Genomic DNA, 22943 nt, shown 5'->3' with positions numbered 1-22943 from the left:
TTCCACCCTTTGTTTTCTTCAACTTTGATTTCTGCTAGCTCTGGTAAGTTTTAATTTTCAGGCATTTTAAGTATTTTTTTTGGGTACTCGTTAAAAAACAATACTCAACTTATATCGATTAACACTTTCCTAAACCAATTTGTACTTTGATCTCTGTGTAGAAAGGATGTTTCAATTTTGCTTAATAACTTCATCATATTTTAAGAAAAATTACGACGGATAAATTTTTAGCAAATCCTCATTTTGCGTTAGCTCTTGGTGTTACAAGTTGGTGATTGTCAGCGTTGGACGCAAGACAGAGTCCAGGCAACTTTTAGTGGCACAATGGACCAACCCTTCCCAATGACAGTTCATATTGTGGTGAAAAACAAGCTACACCAGTCAACCAGACGTTTTGGACCAGGAAAACAGGCTTGCGTTTTCGTCATCAATAGTTTGAATGATATAAACTGCTTGATGTTGAATGTGACCTTTCATCTTACTTCATATTTGAACTGCCGGCCCAAGGCAATACAACAATACCTGTCGTGGCAAGTTCAACATCAAAACGAAATTTAAAAAAAAATTAAAAATCCATATGGGGTTAATTTAATTGCTTAATTGATTTTACAATTGTTTCTACCAAAGGTAACTTACAAGAGCGAGTGATATTATTTTGTGTTATATAATTTTCCTACTAATTTGCCATCCATTCTAATTAAGTTACCAATGGCAGAAGCTAATGTTAAATCAATTAATTATCAAAACTTGAGTTCCGTCTTCTCAAACAAAATGTACGTTTTTAAATGAAAATATGCGATTGGGACGATTGGTAGGAATGCAGTTCACTATCTCTATTTTGCCAATCCAATTTAAGAAGCAAATAAAGATATTTTGTATTAAGAATGTTGGGGATTGGCAATAAAATAAATTGTAAAACAGAAATATGATAATACAATCCGGAAGAAAATCTCATTTTCCGTAAGTATTTCAACGGCTGAGCAATACTAAACTTTGAAAAGACTTCCAGTTTTGCACGTCTAGTTCTGCTACAACTGCGCAGGGAAATACTGTAATTCATTTGGTGTAATGGGCGCTGTGAGAAATATACCTTTTCATTTCACTGGCAGCGAGTGAGCTGAGCAGGCATGATAGTAGTAATAATAGCGCGGCTAGAGAACACGATTCGAATGTAATGTGGAGAGCATATTTATTTTTAATTTAAAGTTTGCGCCATTTTGCGCTCGCAGTGGATGGACCAAGTTGAGAGGAGAAAAGCCGCACACGTTCGGCCGACTCTGCGATCTCGAGCGGAAAATTTCACCAGAATGAGGATATTGTGCTAAATGGGGCGTTGGTGCGGCACACACACAAGATTCAACGGCGTGCGAGAGCTAGGCTGCTTTTCGCAAAGCACACTCGTGGCAGGTGTGAGGAAAATGTTTTTTTCAAAAGTGATGGATGGGTGTGCATCAACTTTGCTAAGTAGACAGGAAAGTCCAATTTCATTCCGCCTGCCGAATAAACAAAAAGGATCAAAAGTAGTTTTCACTTTTTAATGCAAGGGAAAAATATTAATCCATCCTTGATTTTTCTACATCTATTTGTAACCAATAAAAGAAAAGTCAAGAGAATTTAAGTGCGAAGAATAAAAAAAGCAGTTTGTTTATATTTTTTATGATTTTTATCTCAGCAAAACGGCACTTCTTGCAGCAAAACTGTTAAAACTTGGTGCGGCAAAACCCACTTCCGCCTCTAAGGGCCAAATTTTTTCACCGCACAGTCGTTCAAACATTGATCTTCTTCCTCAGGATGACGTGCAGTTAATTAAAATAATAAATCACGCCATTTTAATGCGCGCCTCTTTCTCTCTGGCTATTGTAAATTTTAACGACACTTTCAGGAACTGGTAAGAGAAGAGATCGTGCACATAATCATAAAAGACAAATATTGGACGAGATAAAAGGATGCGATAGGTTGATTCTGGTTCATGCTCGTAAAAGCCAATATACTATAAAGCAGGCACGTTCATTAAATCGTGTGTGTGTATGTTCGTTTAAACTGTGATGCACGCCTGCGTGATATTTATTTCCGCCAATAAAAGCAGGACGCTTTGCAGTACCATCGCCAGCTGAAATCAAATATTTCCTTGAAAGGCTATTTATTTTGCGTGCTCGCGCCGATGTTGACTTTTAATTAAAGCGTCGCCTTCCGCGGACTTTGCTGCTCGCGGAAAATCAATAAACGACTGCTCCGCCGTTGCAGTGCCGGCATGGGCGAGTAATTTCTATTTCCATAATTGTACTGACATCAGCCAAATGAATGCACACATAAAGCATCAATTTATATTCTCTGAAGAATCCTATTCAACACCGCAAGCACATTATGTAGGGGCGTGCACCATAGATTTATTTTTCTGTGACTGCTAGGATGTTTGGATCATCAGTTGAGCGTAACAAGTAATTGGAGGGAGACTTGTTGACTATTTTTCTGTCGAATGCACTATATTGCCATCTAAATGTAATTTATCTCTGTGTATTCGAGAATTTGTGTAACCGGCAGCGTGTGCTCATTGAGAGCAGGCGCGTCTTGTTGAGATATGGTGTGGCCATGAGTCACGAATGTCGCTTTGCACTTGGATGCGGATTTAAGCGATATGTTAATTTATTATAATGTTAATTTATTTATTCCGGTACAATTCACAATGCAATTTATATGAAAAAATAATAATAAAGTATCTTTAAAACCCAATAATTACGTGATTAAATTATTGATCAAACACCAAAATTATGAGTGTATCTGAATAAAGTACTAAAATAATATTTTTCGTTGTAAATTTTTGTGTTAAGAATTATATTTTGAAAGCGGCCAAAGGCGATAGATTGCACTAGAGTACAATTAAGACCTGCCAATAATTTAGTAATAATATGGACCTGCATCATTTCATAGGACGATTTTACTGGGGAAAAACAAGGATTAAAACAAATTACGCTGTGGCGCCTTCTCGCCACTACTGTATGTCCTAATGGTTCGCATTAAACTCACATCGCCAGGTGTAAGATAAGCAGTTCACCCTTACTGCACTTTTAACCTCACACGACAGCAGTTTCTTTCCGGCTAGGATATGAGATTTTGTGCGAGAAAATTCTAGAAACTATTTCTCATCAGACCAGCATTACATACGGGCTAAGAATTTGTCTAATTTTGTAATAATTGTAATTGTTTCAAAGTGATATTTTCATGTTATTAATTATTTATTGAATTGTGATTTTAATTTGTTGTACTATTGCACAGTCTTAACTTCAACCACGAGACTAAAAATAAAAGATGAATAATTACACTACCAAAAGACGCATTTCGAACCCACAACACAAATTACAAAGAGAAAATGTTTGGATATTTTTTTTAATTTGTTCAGACACTCCCAGAACAAAATTCTGAAAATTTGCTGTACAGTATTTTCTGAATTTACGTTGAAATGGAGACGTAGGTATTTATTAATGACGTTGCAGCGGAGCACGGAGGCACTATTGACGTGCTTCCCGGATAACGAATTATGCAACGTGCTCGTTAGGTGCGCCGAGCACGTTGCATACCACTTTTGACGACGCCATTGTGCGGCTCTGAAAGGCCGGTCTCGATTGAAAATGCACGCGGGCACAAAAGCGCGCCGGATTTGTATTTTTCGCGCAGCAGCGACGGCGGAAGAGGCTAAGCGGGCCATTCGGCCTTCCGCTCACGTACGCCAAAAGACAGATTCGGCCGTGAAATATTTACATTTTTCCTGCCGCCGACACCGCACCAAGCAAGGGCGCAATTTGAATTTCGGGGGCGGAAAAAATTACGGCCGCACGCGTTAATAATACAATGGGTGGCGCCGCCGCCGACGACGACGACACTTTGCTTTCTGCGCAACAAAGAGAGTCGGAGAGCGTGTGTTTGAGTTTTCACGCTCGCAACCGAATAAATAATAGAGCCGACCCAAGTGTATGCGTGCTAGGCGCGTGTGTTTGCGCATCATTACCAAAGTTTCGGTGGCAACGAAATTACTCGCGGCGACACCAGCCCCCTTTATTATCATTATATTGTTGCTATTTTAAGTAGAAAGTTTGTCAAGGAAGTCGGCCGTAAATAAACACGCGAATCTTGAGCGCTGCTAGTGCATATAAATTCGCACACATCGGTCGCACAACTTGGTTATTGTTCGGAATTTCTCACTTGGGTCCCCGAAGTTTGCCTCGTAAATATTTCCATTAGCCGGCAGCCAACTCGCGCCATTATGCACGCTGGGATACATTCCGGACATTAAAACGTCACGCTCTAATGTGAAATACGAGCACCGGTTATTTTCAAGTAATGCGATCCATGATTTGAATATGAACAAGACCATAGATTTATCCGTGCGCCCACCCGCGTGAGACAGAAGCTTTATTCCACTGCGCCGCGAGCGAAAAGTGCAGTTGCAGAAATTAAAAAGCAAGCGCGCAGCAGCGAGATTTATTTTATTGCTGGAGAGAGGAAGTACGCAATTCTTTGCAATATCACATCTCCCGCAGACCTTCCTTTCCCACTGAGGAAATAAATCAGACATGCACTGAGGAAATTTAATGGTAAGAAATAAAATGTAAATCTGGCTGAAAAATAATTAAAAGAAATAATTATGGAAATTTTGCATAAAACCAGCTCTTTTAAATCAGATCTGGATTGTTTGTCACCCAGCGATGATGGTTTACCAGAACTTGCGATCTCAAAATATATGCCTGTCATTTTTTGCACCATGCATTGAATTTACAAACAAAAAGTATGTCACTTTTAACCAAGCAAATATATCATGCTAACCTTGAGAATTCCCATTCCCTTTTTTTAATGAGCGAAATCCTTTGCAGCTGCTGGTGAGAATGACACAAGTGCATAATTTTCTTTTGGGATCACGGGATCGCGCGCGAGGCGTGACAGCATCAAAGGCGCGGCGGTGGCAATTGCAGTGCGATGCTGCCAGCCGGCGTGATTGAAATCGATTCCTCAATTGAGAGCGAGCGAGCGACACATTTGCAGCGCTGGCACACAGACTCTCTCTGAGCTTGCCGTGTATTTGTTATTTCCGTCATAATCAAGAGGCCAAAGCGAGATATAGAATATTGGCGCAGAAATGCATTGCGGTTCCAATCACGTAAGAATATCGCCGGTGCCGCTGCTCGCTCGGCTAGCTAGCGTCCCAGCGGTGCCAAGTAATTTGCACTTTATCATTCGGCAGTCGCACCGCATCGCAACACTTCGCAGCCCACTTTGAATTTCATCACCGTAATGCACGCCCCGAGGACTTGCGGGAATTATTTACGCCCATCGCTCACTTGCATGCTCCCCCAAGACGTTGCATCCATTTTTCATTGGCCGCGCTAATGCCAGCAACTTTTTTTATCAATTTTCATCGTCCGCAATGCTGCGTTGCAATGTTCAGTTTCCTGGCAAGCAATAATCGAATTAATTTGAACATTCGCTTTTGAAATGACAGCTGCATTTATGTGCGTAACGTCAACAGTACCTAAAATGGCAAGGATTTCAATTAAAAAATCTTCTAGAATTGAACAAAACGAAGAAAATTACGTCTTTTTAACGTTTATTTCTAGTAATTGAGCCAGAAATCGACAATTTCCAGTATTTCAAGTTTTAAATTTTATTTTTTTCATTAGAAAGCTAGGCATAAAAAACATTTTAACAACAGGCTGTTCAAAATAAGCCTTACAAGTTTCCCAATTGAATTCAAATTTACTCTCTACCATAGAATTAATTAGAGACAGACTTCCGGCTCAACCAACTCAGTCGTAAGTTTGAAGTTCTGTGTATTACTTGGCGTGCCGTGTAAGTTTCCTTTTTCCGCCAATTAATTAACCCAAAGTAATAATTGAATGCAAAACACATTAAGCTGCTGCTGAGTGCAGTTTCCATTTCCACCTCTCGTCCGAGTCCGGCAGCAAAACAAGAAAGTAAAAATAACTCTTTGCGGTATCGCGAAAGGGCGTGGCGCTCCCGCGAGTGCAACTCTAGCCGTGTCTGCATCCGAGTTATGTGTGCGCGTGCATCCTGCCGTGGACGGAATGAATTAGCATGCATAATTAAAACTCACTTAATGGATAAATAAGCGGGTCAGCGAGAAAGAATGATTACGCCGATGCACCGAGCATCTGCCGGCGGCAATTAGCTCTCCGCTTGCGAAGAGCGCCGCGCCAAGTCGAGTCCGAGCCAAAAAATTGCATTTATTGCTCGGTTTACGACGCGAAACAATCTTGTAATTGCATTTGCGCGCGTGGACTTGCTTTTATTTCAGTTGTTGGCCGCGCTGACAACTTTTAAATGACCTCGATATAAAAACACACTCGCCTGCTTGAGTCCTTAATGAAAAATGGTTGTGATGTGTGCACTAGCATTACGAGTTTTTCCACTTTTCTCGCTCTCGTCGACTCGAATCTAGCCGCCATTTGCTTCAATTTATAATTTAATATTTTCATGAATTTAGACGTAAAATGAGGTTACGACACTGAGTGTTTGCATCAATTAAAACTTTCTGCGGAGAAATTAATTCCAGTTTGTTTCCTGAGTGAGTGCTGCAGTCTGATTAATTGCTTTAGTACGCGGAATCATGACTCGCATTTTTACCCCGCCGCGAGAGCAAATTAAAAGTATTCGCAGAGAGAAAGAGGTATATATAATTACACGCGACGCTGCACTTTTCTGATGCTCCGTAGTCATTATAAAAAGCACAGCGCAATTAGAGCATAATTTTTTCCGAGCGGCAGCGGATGCACATTTTAAGCCACTACTTCCCTGCGCATCCCCCCTGCTCGCAGCTCTTAGCAAGCCACGACTATGCTGAATCAACTTTTTATCTGGAGCCTTTCCTCGACCACACTCACACACGTCCTCATTTGGACAAAGCGGCTTTTCCGCTGACCGCACTCGCTCAACGTGAAAAATGCAGATCCGAGTGACTCGCCGCTCGGCGCAATTTACAACAACTATAGCTGCGGCAAACAACGGATTTATTTTCCCAGAGATGAAATACACATCGTCAAAGACTGCCGCATGCGAGCGTTTTGCATTAAACGCGATTTATGGTCGGCCGAATAGCGAACGAACGATCCGCTTTGTCTATGCGCTGTGCATTAATCTCGGCCGGCCAGACAGGTGGGCTGCATAATAATTATGACGAGCGGGGCTTCATGTTGTTATCGTGTCACTGACCCAGCACCACCACCACCACCGGCTTTGATCCGATTCTCGCGAGTCTCTGCCTAATTAAGACCTTTATCGTGTTATGTTAGCGTTAGTATGCGCGGAGAAAGGCGAACACGCGGGCTTATTGAAACAGTGCCTCGCATCTTGAGAGAGGTTTCAAGGAATTGCCAAGTCATATTAATTGTGTTGGGAGGAATTGGAAGCCGTCGTTCCCTAAATAATATTAAGAGGCAATTAAAAAGGGAGACATTAAACAGCTAAAAATCGAAGATTCGGAAAGATGTCAAAATTTAAAAACATAAAATAAATAATAAAAGTCATGTTGGTCTTGGTAAGATAGGTTTTTAGCAATTTAATTTTTGTTTTGCTTTAATGATTAATCAAGATATGATCAAAAGCTCAGATAATAAGTGTATAACAGCGGGGGCCAGATGTGCGATAAAATTGGTTCCCACTGCGCAGATCCAAGATGGCGTCTGAATGTGGGAAGCAAAAAGCTCATTTTGGATTCCCATGCGAGTGTCAAGAGTTTGTTTTTACGATCCAAAAGACACAATTGTACGAGTAATGCAAATTATGTCACAATATTGATTAAAACTTGCTTCTTTTCGTGACCGTTTTTTCGCGTCATACTCCACCGGACGCCATATCTGCGCGTCGCACGAATCTGGCCCCCGCTGGTATCACGGATGAGGATGAGTCTTACGAATTAAAATCTTTAACGTATTTTCTGTATCTATTCAACCAACCCCTATCCATCAAATTTATACTTTTACAATTTTTTAATGTAAACTCTATCTTTTAACATTGAAATACGCCTTTACAATAAAAGTTCGAATGGCAGCGATTTAATTTGAATTTATTTTTGTAAGTATTACCCTTTCCAAACTGCTATTCTTGAAATGGTATATTGCAAGTATGCATACATATATAAAATATCACAAGGCACGTGCAGATTTGTATGCACACACTGCTTGTGTGTGTATCGTGCGCAAAGTGTGCAACAAGCACTCCGTGGTGCACAAATAACCCTCGACCGGTTTCGCGTGTTATGAAGTCGCGAACACCATGGCGTCGAGCTAGAGGTGAAGTGCAATTTATTCTGCGGGATAAAACGAAGCAGAGATTGTAAGCTCCAAGGCTGGAAATGCGCTGCGAAGGCAACAACTGTAAATACGCAGATCAAAGTGAGTGAGCACGGGTTTTACTTCCTTCCTCTGCTCTGCTCGCCTGCCACTCGGAGGACTGCAATTTACTTTATTTTACTCTGCTCTAGCTGCGCAGCTAGAGAACTGTTTCCCGGGGTTCGCAGCTGCGTTCGCGTCCGTGCTGCTCGTGAAAGAGCGCATATATTCAAATTTCCTTAGAGCTGCGGAGAGCAGTGTTTGCAGCAACTTTCAGACACTGATAAATTCATTAGACTGGACATAATTATTCGATTGCACAACTGCAGAGAAACGATGCAAATGCAAATGGATGAATTTAGATTAGTTCTTATTATGTATTCTGTTTCGTGAGCTAGGCTTTTAATGATTACATCAAAGCCAGATTGGAATTTAATAGTTCAAGATATTTGTGTGTAAAGACAAACAAATGTATCAAAAATTTTATTTAATTTGATATTTATAATTTAATGTCAAGTCACGAAGATCGCACCAGGGGTTACGAGGAAGTCCACCACACACATGCACAAAGTTGACGGTCAGTCAAGTGCCAATTAAATTAAATTACCCTTTAAATAAAGTTGCATGGGATATGGGAATCACAATTATCACATACTTTACCTCATATCGTTATAAAATTACAAACTTTCAAGAGAGAAAGGTCCGATTTAGAAAAATTTCGCACAAACACCTTCCTTTGAAAAGGTATATTATCATTTTTTATGAGTAAAAAGGTCACCAACCCAAGCATTTTGCAGGTCGCGTCTTTTGCCTGATCAATACGTTCGCTTCTTCCGCGAGGAAGCACGTTTTCCAGCGGATTAGCCTCGACTGTTCTGGCTGAAAGCTCCAGATTCAGCGCCCGCGCCGGTTCGGGCGGGAGAGCGGATCAAGTCTCTTTTCTCTCGCTGCCGCTGCTCATAATCAAAGGTAAACACAACCGGGCGCGACGCGCGCTGAGCTCAATTTGTGATACACAATAAGCGGCCGCGCGCGAGCGAGCAGGGGAAGAGTGCTTGGTAATTAAAATGCGCAATTCGGGGCGGCGCCGGTGTTCATTTGGTGCCGCACTTCAACCTGTTGCTGAGAGGTCAAAGACGGAGTCGCGCGCGCCTCAAAACCCTTTCTGACAAAAATGACTTGGGAATTCTCGCTATTGATTGTGCCGTGCCGCCACCGCCGCCGTTTATTCCCGCATCGACGTGGCTTTTTGCCCGCACATTCCGCGATCCGGATCAGCCGAAATTGATAATTTGGAGACTATTTCAGCAGATTAAAACTCAATTAGCAGCTCTATTCAATTGATCGTGTTTTTTATTCGAAAGAATGCTTTTCAAAAGAAACTCCACTCTTTGATTTCGATTTACAGCCTGGCTGATTGTGAGAGCAGAAAAATCTCTCACTTTTGCACACCTCGACGAATTCATTTGCCGAGCCACTGAATTAAAAGCTAAAATCTCTGCTCAATAGCAAAAATCGGAACGATAAAAAGCAGGCAATTCAGCGTTGAAGTTTTTTTCATTAGCGCTTTCGCCGGAGCGTGTGTTCCGCGAGACATTAACTCGAGTGTAAAACTAATCTCGAGTGTGGAAGGAATTTAAATTCTACCCTCTCTTCGCCCGGGAGTGCGTGCCGCGAAAGAATGCCGACGAGCAAAAAGGGGGTGAAAAGGGTTCATTTGGCGACACACACCGAGAGAGAGAGAGAATAGAAAGGGAGAACTGCGCGCTCCTTCTTCTTCTTCTCATTCTCTCCATCTCCTCTGCGCTTTGTTTTATCAACGGGGTTTTTAATTTCAAGTTTTAGTGTCGTCGTGCCAGCCGTAAAATTTTATTGCACCGATAAGTGCTTTAATTGCCTCGTAAAATCATCATTGATAAACCGTTAAGGGAATTAGAAAAAAGAGAAATGTACTCACCAGCGTCGAGACTTAGGGCGGAATTGGACGCCGCGAGCACCACCACCAGCAGGCTGGCCAACATTGGCTCGCGTTTCATCGTGCAGGCGCTTAACAGGCAGCTGCAGGGGTTTCCTTCCAAGTCATCGCTATTCTGGAACAAATAAGATATTTTAGTGCAAATCGAGAAAAATATTTAACCCCTAAATTGACATTTTTAAACCTCACTCTCCATTTCTCCTCGCAGGAAGGAACAAAAATTTTGCGTACGCAAAGAGTATTTGGTTTCAGAAGCTATTTTGCTAGCTCGTCGTTGTCGTCGGTCGTTATTATTTCCAAAGAGAGCATGTTTTGCGTGGCGCAGTGTAGCAAAATAATTTTTCTTTCAAAGAGATCGACAGAATGGATCATTAAAAAATAACGAGCAGCCGCGCGCGTTACGGGAGCCCATTTTTCCCGAATCCGAAATTAGGCTAGCGTTGTTGGCTGTCGAACGGGCGGGCGGGCGGCCCTTTTCAATATTGGCTGCTGACAAGCCGGCAGCAAGCGTGCAGGCAGGCAGGCAGCCCGCAAAACATTTCTCGCTGTATCAATACCCGCGCGCCGCTCAAGTGAGCGGCTTGACAAGGGCACTTTTTATCTTGGGATTGTCAACGCAATTGGCAGCGGGAAGGCAGGCCCCGTGCCAGAGCCACTTGACACTTTTTTGCCACCACGCTGACGAAGCTGCAAATGCGGGCGAATTAAATTTTTACTCGCTCTCGCACCGTCCGACAAGAAGTTGTCGAGTGACATGCTTAGTAGGTCGGCAAATCGTGCCGTTTTGCATTTCCGATTTCCGACGTCAAAGGTGTGCTTCGATCGCGTTTTTTGGGGTCTCTTTTAAAGCGTAACGTGCAAACGAATAAAAAATCAACGGAATGGCAACGGCAACGGAACTGAAAAAATAGCAAAGTATGTTTTTTTTTGTATACTTTAAAACAATAGTCTGATTTTAAATTTGAAGAATTAAATTTAAACCTATATTTTATCTCTTCTTCCCAAGTCTGTTTAAGTTCGATAAATCTTATTCGTAAATTAAAAATCTACACAATTCTGAAAGCTGGTTAAATATCATGTATAATTCGTGGTGATTAAATATTTCCGAAAAAAAGCGAGGAAGTTGAAAATAAAATTATCCAGGCATTAAAAGTAGAGCTGTATTATTTGCTAATCAGCTCAGAAAATTTAGAGCAACTCTCTAGAGCTATTAACTTAACATAAAATCTTTAGCGATTTTCCTGTAAAAAGTTTTAAATTTAGAGACCTTTCCGTGAAGTAAAAAATAAATGCTCATCGATCGATTCATCAAAATTCAAATAGAGCATACCAGTAAATACCACGGTTGGCTTCGGTTTAAAATAAATTCTTATGTTAAATCCCACGAGGAGTTCTCTCCTTCATAACTCTAAAGCCATAAAATAAAACGACATTCATTACTTGCGCCATTGAAAAGTGCTAGAATTTTATAAATTTAGCATCTCCTCCTTAAACTTTGCATCATTAGTTTCCTAACCAGATTTTTTGGCCAATTTTTCCACAGCTTTAAGCATTTTACCGTTCAACAGAAGAGAATTAACTTCTATTTTCCTTGTTCATCTACTAGGAAATTTAGCAAGTTTTTTGAGAATGAAAATCAACCAAGGTGTTAAAGCCGCAGAGGAAGGGCCACTTGCGTCTGATGAAACACATGATAGAAAGCCACATATCACAAGAGGAAAATTGGTCTGCTCTCCAGCGCCGAAAATTCACTAATGTGAGAGTAGAATGAATTCTAACACGTGAGCAGCTAACCAAATTCGACGGGGCAAAAAAGTTCAATAAACGTGCGGGCCTGTTTCTCTTTGTGAGCTATAAACTGAGGGTGAACTCGCTCTTTGTGGTAGCAGCATCAGTTTCGCGTTGTCACTGCCGTAATAATTCTTTGTGCATATAAAATTTGCACCATCAGAACGCGCTTGAACCGGCAGCGAGCGCTGCTTATCTGTGGGCATTATCATGCAAACAAAGGCATGGATTTATTCACTTTGCTCTTTGCGCAGAAAAAAGGCCGTGCATCACGTCGGAATATTTATGCGGTGACACTTTCGCCGCATGAAAAAGTGCAAGATAGCGCACGTGAATCAAACAATCATCTTTTATATTTTTGTCGCGGCGCGAAATGGAAAAAGCTGCCGACGACGCAGAGCAAATTGAATACGTGTTTTTGTTTGCCGAGTGCGCCGGCCGCGCGCGGCAGGTGAGCATTTTCCTGTTCATTATTTGCAGCAGCCTTATACTCGGCCGGCCTAATCTGCTTAAAATGTTTGCCCAGCGCTGAATGTTGTTTTATCGTTCTGGTGGCCGGCCGGCTGGATTAACCACCGAAGTGACCATTTGCATTTCACTCCAGCCCTTCTCGCCGCCAAGCAGAGAGAAAGCAGGGAAGCCTTCGCTCTCTCTCTCTCTCTGTCTCTTTGCTTAAAATAGCCGGCTGAAAGCACTTGGACGTCACTTGTCAAAGGCTTTCTGCCACAGAAAGAATGTCGCACCCTCCGCCTGCATATTTTATTGCCAGCGCGACTTCAAACAACGGTGTATTCTTTGAAGCAGCGACCTCAGCTCGCCAACCGCTGAATCCACTTTTTCTCCTCCGAGAGCGGATAAAAAACCACGCCGTCTGTGTTGCAGGGCATTTTCCCAGACTGAGCCCTTTTCCAGGTTTAAAACCACGGACTAAATTCATTTCTAAGCTCACAGGGAGCATTCCTGAGGGTTTGGGAGCGTCCCCACGGCTCGATACATTCCGTTCAATCATTTTTCGTTCCACCGAGGATTTTTTTCTCATTTTTAGACTTATATGGCAGGTAGTAAACTTCCAGCAATCGAGCAGCCCTCTTTTTACCAGGTAACTAACAGTTTTCACGTTGAATTCACATTTTTTCCAATGGTGGAATTAGAGAAAAAACGGAAAACAAAAAGAGTTAGGAATTTTAAATGGGTTTTCTTTAATGTGAAAAAAGAGCATATATTTTTTTGCAATTCGGGCTCCACTTAAATGGTTTCTAAATTAATTTTGAGACATTTTCTATTCAAGAAACCAATTTAGGGCCTCTAACTAATTTTTGTTTTTCTTAGGAACAAGTGTTTTAAGGCAAACCCAAATTATTGCCTTGAATTATTTTGTGCATCTAATACATGATATACGTAGTCAAAGCGCTAATAATTCAACAACTGACTTTACGCTAATTTATGTTGACGAAGTTAAAATCTGCTTAGATGAATAGTTATTGTTTATTAAGTTAAACAATTATCACCATTTTTTTGTCTCATCGAGACACAAATTATGTGATTAAGAAAAAATCAATGAAACCATGTGAGAGTGAAAGTTCTAAATTTATATCAATTTTAACTGGAAACTGTAAGTAGTTAAAATAAAAATGGACGATACTCTACATCAAAATGATTTTTTTTTAACTATCGCAGGCTCCAGGAGTAACTTTTAAAGGTATCAAAAACTGTAGGAGTGGAAACCCTATTTTTAAAAACTCCTTACCACCGGAATCACTGAGTTACCGTGGCATCCTGTTCACTGACCAGCTCCAATTCAAGAGTTTTTGGAGGATTTCACGGTTGTTTAGAAGGATTAGACGGCAGCTTTAGAATATCTATTTTTGGTCCTACGAACGGGTTTTGTAGAATTATTGTACGGCTCGAGATTTTGCATAATTCTGATTTTTGCTCATTTGGAGCTTAAAAATAAATCATATGCACCAAAATACATATGTATAGTTAAGCGTGCTGAATTCACAATCCGAAAAATATATTTTATCTAACCGATCTTACCTATTTATTATTTCACTCATTTATATAAAAAATATATGCTAATGATGGGGAGACTAGACCAGTCAGAACATCCTTTGTGTATTAACTTTTCACCAAAATCAGTTTTTTGAATGGTGATTTATCCCATGATACCACTGGCCTTCTTAAATATAAGATTTTCATGAGGTCTACACAAGCAGAGATTTATGGTAGTTTGCTACTGACTTTGAGAGACAGGAGAAGTGGCTGGATTGCAATCAAATATATAGGGCTGGAGTCGACCGCGAAATAAAGCGCCGAGGCAAAGTGTCGGTAGGCAGGAAGGAAGAAAAGTGAGAATAGCCACCTCGGTCCCCTAAATTCGAGTGCGTGGCCCCTGGCGGGCGGGAAAAGGGCGCATTTGCCGCTTCGTGTTTTCCCCGGCCGGCCACAACGCTCGCCGGAATTGCATATAAATTCGGCTCTTAACAGTTTTTCCGCGCGCACAACGAGAGGCCCGCCGTGTGTGTTTTGTCAGCGTGCCAGCCCGAGTCAGACTTCTTTTATTCGCGCGAGTGGCGAATGCAGAATTTACGAGGCGACCTCTGTAAATAATGCGCCGCACCTATGAATAAATAAGCCGCATTTTTAATATTGCCCGGGCGGGCGCACAGGCCGGAATCTCGCTTATTTTCCTTGCCGGCGCAAAGGAAAAACGCGAGGGAGGCGAAAAGCTGCCGGCGCTGCTTTCGCCGTCGCAGTTAATCCAATTATTTCGCAGCCGTGGGCGCGCAACTTTTTGCAAGCGCGCGCATTCAATTATTTTTGCATCATCTACAGACCAAGTTTTGCATTGTGATCCTATTATCGCTGGCGAGTCCTTTTTAAGCGCACTCCCTTGCAGACCAAGTTACGCGGAGAAAATTGCAAAATGGGCTGCGCAAAGGCTTGTTGTGATTAATTCTCACCTTATTAAACGATTTGCTATCAAATCTAATCGCTAGTTAGCTTCGATACTGTGAATGTTGCTGTCTTTTACGAACACGAAATTGATTTTTTTTAGAACCATAGGATATTATGGAGAGTTTAGAAATAATTTATTTTAAGGTAACAATGATCTGCTACCGAAAAATAGTGAAGCCGATTTCGTCCTCTTACTCAAGAGCTAGCTGATTTCAAAATCAACGTTTGAGTGTAAAAGTAATCAGACGATACACATAAAATGTATGTAATAATTGACTTAAATTCCTAAGCCTAAAACTATATGAAAATATAAAAATGTGAAATGATTTTTCAACGCTGACAAAACGGGAGCATAACTAAACAAATCAAGCAAAATTTGGTTAACGAAATGTTATTTTTGATTTAATATTTAGTCAGGCAGAAAAGTTATTCATTTTGAGAAACCCCCGAGGCCGTGAGAACGACTTTGACGAAACCGGCACAAACTGGCAATGCAAAATTAATAGGAGAAAATTAATTCAGCTGGGGAAGGAGCAGAATGCCGACAAAGGTCAAGCATGAAATATGCATAGGTTATATATGACGCGCAAATTTGCAAGCTCCCGAGACAAAATGTACAGGCCGTGGTAATTAATAAAGAAAACACACGGCGCTCGAGTACAGCGAGTGCACGCAAATGGCAAGCGTCGGCGGCCGGCGGTAGAACGGATAAAACGAGCGAGTTTATTCAATAATCATAAGGCCAAAAAAGAGGTGCTCGCTCGCTCTCTCGCTCGCTCGCTCTCTCGCTCGCTCGCTCTCTCGGCTGGCGCGAATTTATATAGAGACACATATGTGCCATGCACGTTCTGGCTGCTTCGTTTATAATGCATGGTACTGGAGGCGAGGGAGCTCAAAGGCATGGGAAATGAAATTGCAGCATTTATTATTGAGCGATAGCACGCCCCTGAGCGACGTGGGCCGTTTCGGGCCCAAACTCACTGCACCATACACGTGAAATGTTCATGCGCGCACGCAAAAGACTGCACACTGCCAGCCAGGGTGGAGAAAGAAAGGTGGAAAAAAAATCTCTCTGGCGCAGCAGCAGCGGCAAATGGAGAGCGAAAGACGCAAACACAGCACCGCCGGCCTTTGACCGCACCGACCGCAGCAGTCTTTTATTGCGTACCCGCCGGTCACTAGACTCTCTGTCAGCTCGGCTTTTTTCCTTGACTGAGTGTATTTTGTGGAGACAGACGCATTTTTGCTGTGCCTCCGGGAGTGCATTGTTGCCCATTTTTCAAGCAACGCTGATCAAGGAGAACGCGCAGGACGGAAAATTAGTTGTTTTGCTGGCGGAAGTCATTGGCCAGCCGGTGAGCTCTTTCGCTCTCTCTTTTTCCTTTCTGGTGCACACTTGGCGGAACAACAATTAAATCTTGTTATGCTTCCAGTGGCTCCTTGTACTTACGGCGAAAGAGCGTGCCGCCCGCACAAACTGGCTTTACGCTCGAGAAACGAGAGAAGTTGATTGCGTTCGCGTTGTGTATGTGTCGCGTGCGCCTCGGATATTGCTTTTTGCGTTCTATTTTCATTCTCTGGAGGTTTGTTGCAGGAATACTCGATCTATTGAATTGAACTGAAACGCTACACAGGAAAATAGTAAATTGAAACGGTCGTCAACTCTTGGAAGTGCGATATTGTCCACAAAGGCGAGAAAGAAACACACCGGTAATGGTGAAGGGATCAAATTTATGACTCAATTCGTATTGTGTATAAATGTTTTGATTACAAATATAGAATACTGATAAATTATGGTAAAAATGACATGGTAAAAATAATTTATAGAATATATTCCTTAAAAAAGTCACACAATAATCCTTCTAATTTTGATGGAAAAATATACCCGTAAATAAATTCAGTTTTTTTAATTATTACTAATTACCCCCGATTTTTAATAATAGTTTTGCATAAATAGGTTTATCATAATTATGTCCCTTTAATTTTATTTGCATTCGCATATATCTCATGGATTCATTTCTCAATTTTTTGTGAACACTTTATTTTGTTTAATTTTATATCATTCGTTGAATTGCAACGTTACTTTTGATATTCAAATATGAATAAAGATTTAATTTTAGATCGTGAATAGGATGAATTATTTATTTAATTGATAATAGACGGTCGGAGACTATTTTCATTTGTTCCGCTGTGCTCAGTTGGCGTACTTTATCTACAAATAAGTCTTTGAAATAAATTGCAGCAATACAATGCCGACACAAACTCGCTACCTGTGTAGCTTGGCAACGATTTGCATAACTGATCAATTGCACAGAGGCATTTATTTGCAACAAAGCTGGTAAACGAGTAGCGACGAGTTGGCGAAATTCCACTCGAGCGCTGCGCTGAATTTATGCGAACGCTGATGCGGCGGCGGCGGTGGCAAGCGGATTGAAATGCAACATAATGCGCTGATCGGTACGGTAGGCAGGCCCGAATAATAATTATCCATTGCGGACGGGCGCGAGAGTGCGTGCGGATGCGGAATTCCCAGAGGTGTGCTCAGACCGGATCCATCCATCCATCAGGCAGCCAGGCGGAGCGCTCTCATCAATCTCTCTTTCCATGCACACACACACACACACACACACGACCATTCTTTCGTAATCACTCGCGCAACGTATTATATTCAATCGGCGAATCGGTCTGCGAGACCCTTCTCCTTTTCGTCGAGAGAGAAGCCGCAGACGAAAAGAAGAGTAATAAGAGAGTGTATAATTTCGCTCATTCCGCGTCCGCTCAAGTGCGGGGGGCCTTTTTTACCCCTTTTATGGCTGAGTCGTCGCACTCGGTGGCCACTTGAAGAGCTTGCAATCTGGCGCCCCATTGACTTTCAAATCAGGCTCAGCTACTTTTTCCCCCGTAAGCCTCGCCCGCCTTGCTCTCGGCGTATGGAAAATCGGGCCAAGTCAGCCAGCCCAGGGTGGCTTGAGCCTCTCCAGCCCTTGCAGCGGCCCTCGCCGAGCTGGAAACACCTGGGGTGCACCGTACGCCGCTAAGACACCCACATTTTCGGCCTTCAAAAGTCCTTTTCACGCTCCAACGGCTGTTTAAGCTTCGTTTTTAAAGGGTACGGCCGATGCTGAAATGTGCGACTCTTCATCCAAAATTTGATTAAATTGTGGCATTTGAACAAGATAAAATTGCTGAATTTTTGTAGATTACTGATGACTAATTAAAGCAATTGAACTCCAGTTATGGCAATCTTAAACATTCTTGATATATGCCAATGAAGGCAAAAGCACGCGAGGTTGTCAAAATTGTCAGAAGAAACTAAATGCAGCTTCCTCGGTCACGTGAAGCTAGCTGTTTATTCATCCGTATATTCGTACAGAAATGTCCTTCAAGTTTCGGCAGCCTTAATTCATGAACTTCTTCAGAGGATAAGTTCATTTTATACAGCGGGGTCTAGATTTACGACAAAATTGGTTCCAACTGCGCAGATCCAAGATGGCGTCTGAATTAGGGAAACAAAAAGCTCTCTTTGGATTCCCGTGTAACGAGTAATTGTAAATCATTCCTTTAACGAGTGTCAAGAGTTTGTTTTTACGATCCAAAAGACACAATTAGTACAAGTAATGCAAATTATGTCCCAATATTGACGAAAATTTGGTTCTTTTCGCGCATTTTCACGTGACCGATTTTTCGCGCCATATTCCACCGGGCGCCATATTTGCGCGTTGCACGAATTTGGACCCCGCTGATTTCATAATTTTTTATTTGACACACTCTCAGAAATCGCTCAAAGAACATTTTATATTTTCAAGCAGCAATGATAACTCTGATAAATTTAATAAGATTTTAAGTTAAAGCCCTTAATTGACTAGGTAGCATGAAGTCTAATTTAAGCTTTCAAATATCTCAGATTACAGCAAAACTTCCCCTAAAAAATAAAACAGTTAATATTTCCAACAACTCCTTACTTACAATTAGATTTAAGACTGTTTTTTTTTATCTTAAGCTTTGTTCATCTTTTGAATAAACCTAGAGAAAATATTTGTCTGAAACTGCCTGTATCGATCAGGCAAATTTCCTTCAAGCATGAGAATAGGCATCTGCTTTACCAAGTTGTGTACATATATAGGGAGTGGCGAAATTTATTAGTTTTGCGTGCTAATGGATCTCTACGCGAAGTTGAGCGACAAGTTGGAAAAGCTGCCGCCGCAATCGCACAGCATTAGCCCGGCCAGATTAATTATTATGGGTGAAAAATACGCAGGAAAGAATGCAGCTATTTTAGTATGGGGAGTGTTGGAGCGCGCGGAAAGAGTGTCATAAAGTAGTGAAATTTATGGACGCCGCGCTGCATGCACTCACTATGCGCTCTTTCCATTACGTGCATACATGCTCACACGCTCGCCGGCACATAAATATTTTAATATCAAAATGGAATACATGCATACATTTTATCTCGCTTGCAAAACACCTCCGCACTCTCGCATTCGAAAATGGCCGCTGTGAATAAATAAAAATCGCATGTGAAGAGCGAATTACAATTCGCGTGGAGCATAAATCGTAAAAGGTTCGTTGCGTAACGTTCTTTTATGTTCTCCTCACTCTTCAGACTTGGTTCCACATTAAATTACTTTTGAGGTGAAAGCGATATGATTTACAACCTATAGAATTAATTTATTGCAAAGCATATAGTGCTCTGAATATTTCAAACAACATCGAAATCAATGGTGAAACACGTTGTAAGGTACTAAAAATTTATGCTTTTTAAATATTGTATTTTCCATTGGTTCTCTTTCATTAATGAAGTATGAATGAAAATTTTAAAGAACGACTTCCGCAAGCTCATAAGTCCCTTGAGACTTGAACCAAATGTTCTGGAGTCCCATCTAGATTACCATCTTATTTGTCTGGATTTCAAAGAATGATTAGTTTGCTTTTGAAATTCATTTTCCTGCTCGTCTGTTTTCTTTTCCCATTAGCCGTGCTGCTGCTTAAAAAACTGATCAAGTGTACGCCTCACAGCAGAGCGTTAAATTACAACGAGGAAATCAAGTTTTAAATGCCATATAATGGATTAATTCAATTGAAGACTAAACAAACGGCGGGCTGGCGGGCGGGCGGGCGGGCGCGTGCATTATCATCGGCGGGAAACAATTTGCATTAGCATAATGGCGCAAAACGCTCGACGCCAGACAGAATATGCACTCTCATTTTATCTTTTCGGCGCAGCAGAGCGCTGCCTGATGTGTGTAATTGGAAATTTATTTGATCTGCTGTTATGAAGAGATAATGGGGGTGCAGCATTTCACGTGAAATGTGTGCTCGCCGGGTCGGTCGCCTCCGCCGTGTGTTTGCCGACCAGTGTTTAATCAGTTCAAGTGCAGCTCAACCCCCACTTTCATGCATTATTATTGTTATTGCCGTCGAAGCCGCCTCCGGCGGCTGCAGCTTTTCTCTCTCTCTCTCTCTCTCTCTCTCTCTCTCTCTCTCTCTCTCTCTCTCTCTCTCTAGAGCAGATGTCACGTTTGTGCTCGGCAACATCAACATCTCTCTGTCTGTGTGTGTCCGCCGGCCTATGTGCGCGCTGTAATGTTCTGGCTGGAATTATATAATGCGGCGGCGGCGGCGGCCGAGCTGCAATGGGCCCGCCGCCGCTATTAACGGACCAAACAGATCAACCCAATTATTGATATGGACGCCACCACGGCCTTTTAGGTTAATTAGCCGTTTGCTCTGCTGCACTGTCCCGCGGTCCAGTTTACAGTGTGCCCGATCGCAACGCATTTGCGGATTAGTGATGAACGTGCGTGCTAATGAATAAATTCATACCAAACAGAGTGCATAACAGTACTTGAATTTGCTAAAACTCTTTTGGTAGGTAAATAATGAAGTTTTAACTTTACAAATTAATTTTAACTTTTTTTATCATTTATTTAACCATGTTTTAAAATATTTCTTTATGTCTAAATTTGCCAAAAGTGCGATAAAATTAATTTCCACTGCGCAGATCCAAGATGGCGTCTGAAAGTGGGAAACAAAAGCTCTCTTTGGATTCTATACGAGTGTCAAGAGTTTGTTTTTACGATCCAAAAGACACAATTAGTGCAAGTAATGCAAATTATGTCACAATATTGACCTAAACTTGTTTCTTTTCGCGCATTTTCACGTGACCGTTTTTTCGCGCCATATTCCACCGGACGCCATATCTGCGCGTCGCACGAATCTGGTCCCCGCTGGCCAGTAGCTTCCAACGTGAATATTTTAGGACACTCTTACAAATTATAAAGTGCTACAATTGCACCTGATCAACTGAAACTAAAAATAAATCTGACGTTATCTAAGCTAAAAGCATTTTCTAGTTTGAACCAAGATTAGGTGTCAGTCAGTGCCCTTTAATGACACATAAAAAGATAAATTAGAAGAGCTTGTACCAACGCACAGACAATCAGTATTGATTCAAATAAATCAATTTATCTGGACCTCTAGAGCTATTTTTGCTGATTGTCTCCAGGTGAATCGCAAGGACAAATTTTCCACTGCCTTAAACAGCGAACACGTGTGAATTAGTCACGCAGATGAAATGCTAATTTCGCGCGAGCAGAGACAGTGACATTTACAACAGCTCACGCAAGCATGCACCGACTGCCAATCTCGATAATCAATTTGCCGGTCGCGCCCCTCTCTCGCTATTCATCGCGACCTTTGACGTTTGACGACGCTTTCTCTGCGAGCGCGCTCGCTCGCTTTTACGTGTGTAATGCGCGCGAAATCGATTATTCGGCGATAATTTTCAATGCCTGCCTGCGTACAGTGGATTTAATTAATAAAAGCACGCGCAGGAAGGAAAACGTTCGCGGGCAGGAAAGAGCAGTGCGGCTGGCGGCGGCGGCGGCAATAATCAAATCCCGCGCCTCTAGTCACAACAGCCGAGAGAAAATTGCAGCGCGAGTCCTTCTCTGCTAGCTGCTGTTTTCTGATGTAATTAAAAGCACGAGCCACTCTAATGGAACGCGACTGGCTGCTGCTTGGCGTTTCGCGTTCTCGAATGAGACGGCTTTCCCCGTTTGACAGGCCAAACTTTACAAATGCATTTAACGTAACTTGCACTTCTTGCCGGCGAAAATTACTTTGCTGCTGGCGCAATGCCTCACTTACTTATTGTTAATTTATTTAAAGCAGCAGGAAAAAGAGCGAGAGGGAAGCTTTTTGATCCTTTTGCTGCTGGAAAGAACACAAAACTTAGATCTTGCAGTTGCTTGGATTTAGAATACTTGATAAATCAATTTTTATTTTTTAGATGCTACTGTTTCCAGATCAATGATTTCCGCATTAATTTATTAATAATTTTAACCCTCTGTAAATAATTTTTAATTACAAGTTTTATCAAAATTGAAAAATGCAATTTATTTTATAAACGAGAAGCATCAAGCTCGAGCTGAAATACAAGCAGAAGCAGCTGCAGACTGTAATTGTGGTACTGCAAGTATTTTTCTTTTAACAGATCGATAATGGCGTCCGTTTATTTACTCCATCGAAGCATTCACAACATTGGCAAACGCGACATTACGGTCCATCTCCCGTTTTTTACTATCGTCGCAGATGTTTCAATTAAATTCACCCTGCTCCACCGAGACAGACAACACGCGGACTTTTAAAAGAAGAGCAAGCAGCGTAATTGCTCTGGGACCCGGGTGCGCGCAGCAATCGTAATAAATGCAACCAGCACTTCTTGCAGTTCGAGCGCGCGCGAGAGAGAAAGAGAGATCATTCCACCTAATAATATGATATAACGTGCGCCCTCTGCAAGCACATAAACCACAATTACAACACGGCAGAGAGACGTATAGGCACACAAACAAAACGCACCCCTCTCGCGGCTGGCTGGTAACCCT

At 41.8% G+C, this 22943-nt stretch overlaps 2 protein-coding genes across 4 annotated transcripts in view; both read right to left on the bottom strand.

Moving 5' to 3' along the window:
• The window catches only part of LOC135940600 (protein MTSS 2-like), a 256792-nt gene that overhangs the window by 103634 nt on the left and 130215 nt on the right, over window positions 1-22943 (bottom strand). The gene's annotated exons all lie outside the window — the stretch shown is intronic.
• The window catches only part of LOC135940583 (discoidin domain-containing receptor 2-like), a 156140-nt gene that overhangs the window by 85102 nt on the left and 48095 nt on the right, over window positions 1-22943 (bottom strand). For 2 of the 3 annotated variants that reach the window (XM_065485532.1, XM_065485547.1), the window contains exon 3: window positions 10294-10426. In XM_065485532.1, the coding sequence (XP_065341604.1) occupies window positions 10294-10372 (79 nt within the window). In that variant the 5' untranslated portion in view covers window positions 10373-10426. The remainder of the gene's footprint in view (window positions 1-10293; window positions 10427-22943) is intronic. The other variant, XM_065485539.1, reaches the window with a different exon arrangement.

The sequence above is a fragment of the Cloeon dipterum genome, chromosome 1, assembly GCF_949628265.1.
Source record: "Cloeon dipterum chromosome 1, ieCloDipt1.1, whole genome shotgun sequence".
NCBI classification, from domain to species: Eukaryota; Metazoa; Arthropoda; class Insecta; order Ephemeroptera; family Baetidae; genus Cloeon; species Cloeon dipterum.
The sequence above is the reverse complement of the archived record's forward strand: the minus strand, read 5'-3'. Positions and strand labels throughout refer to the sequence as shown.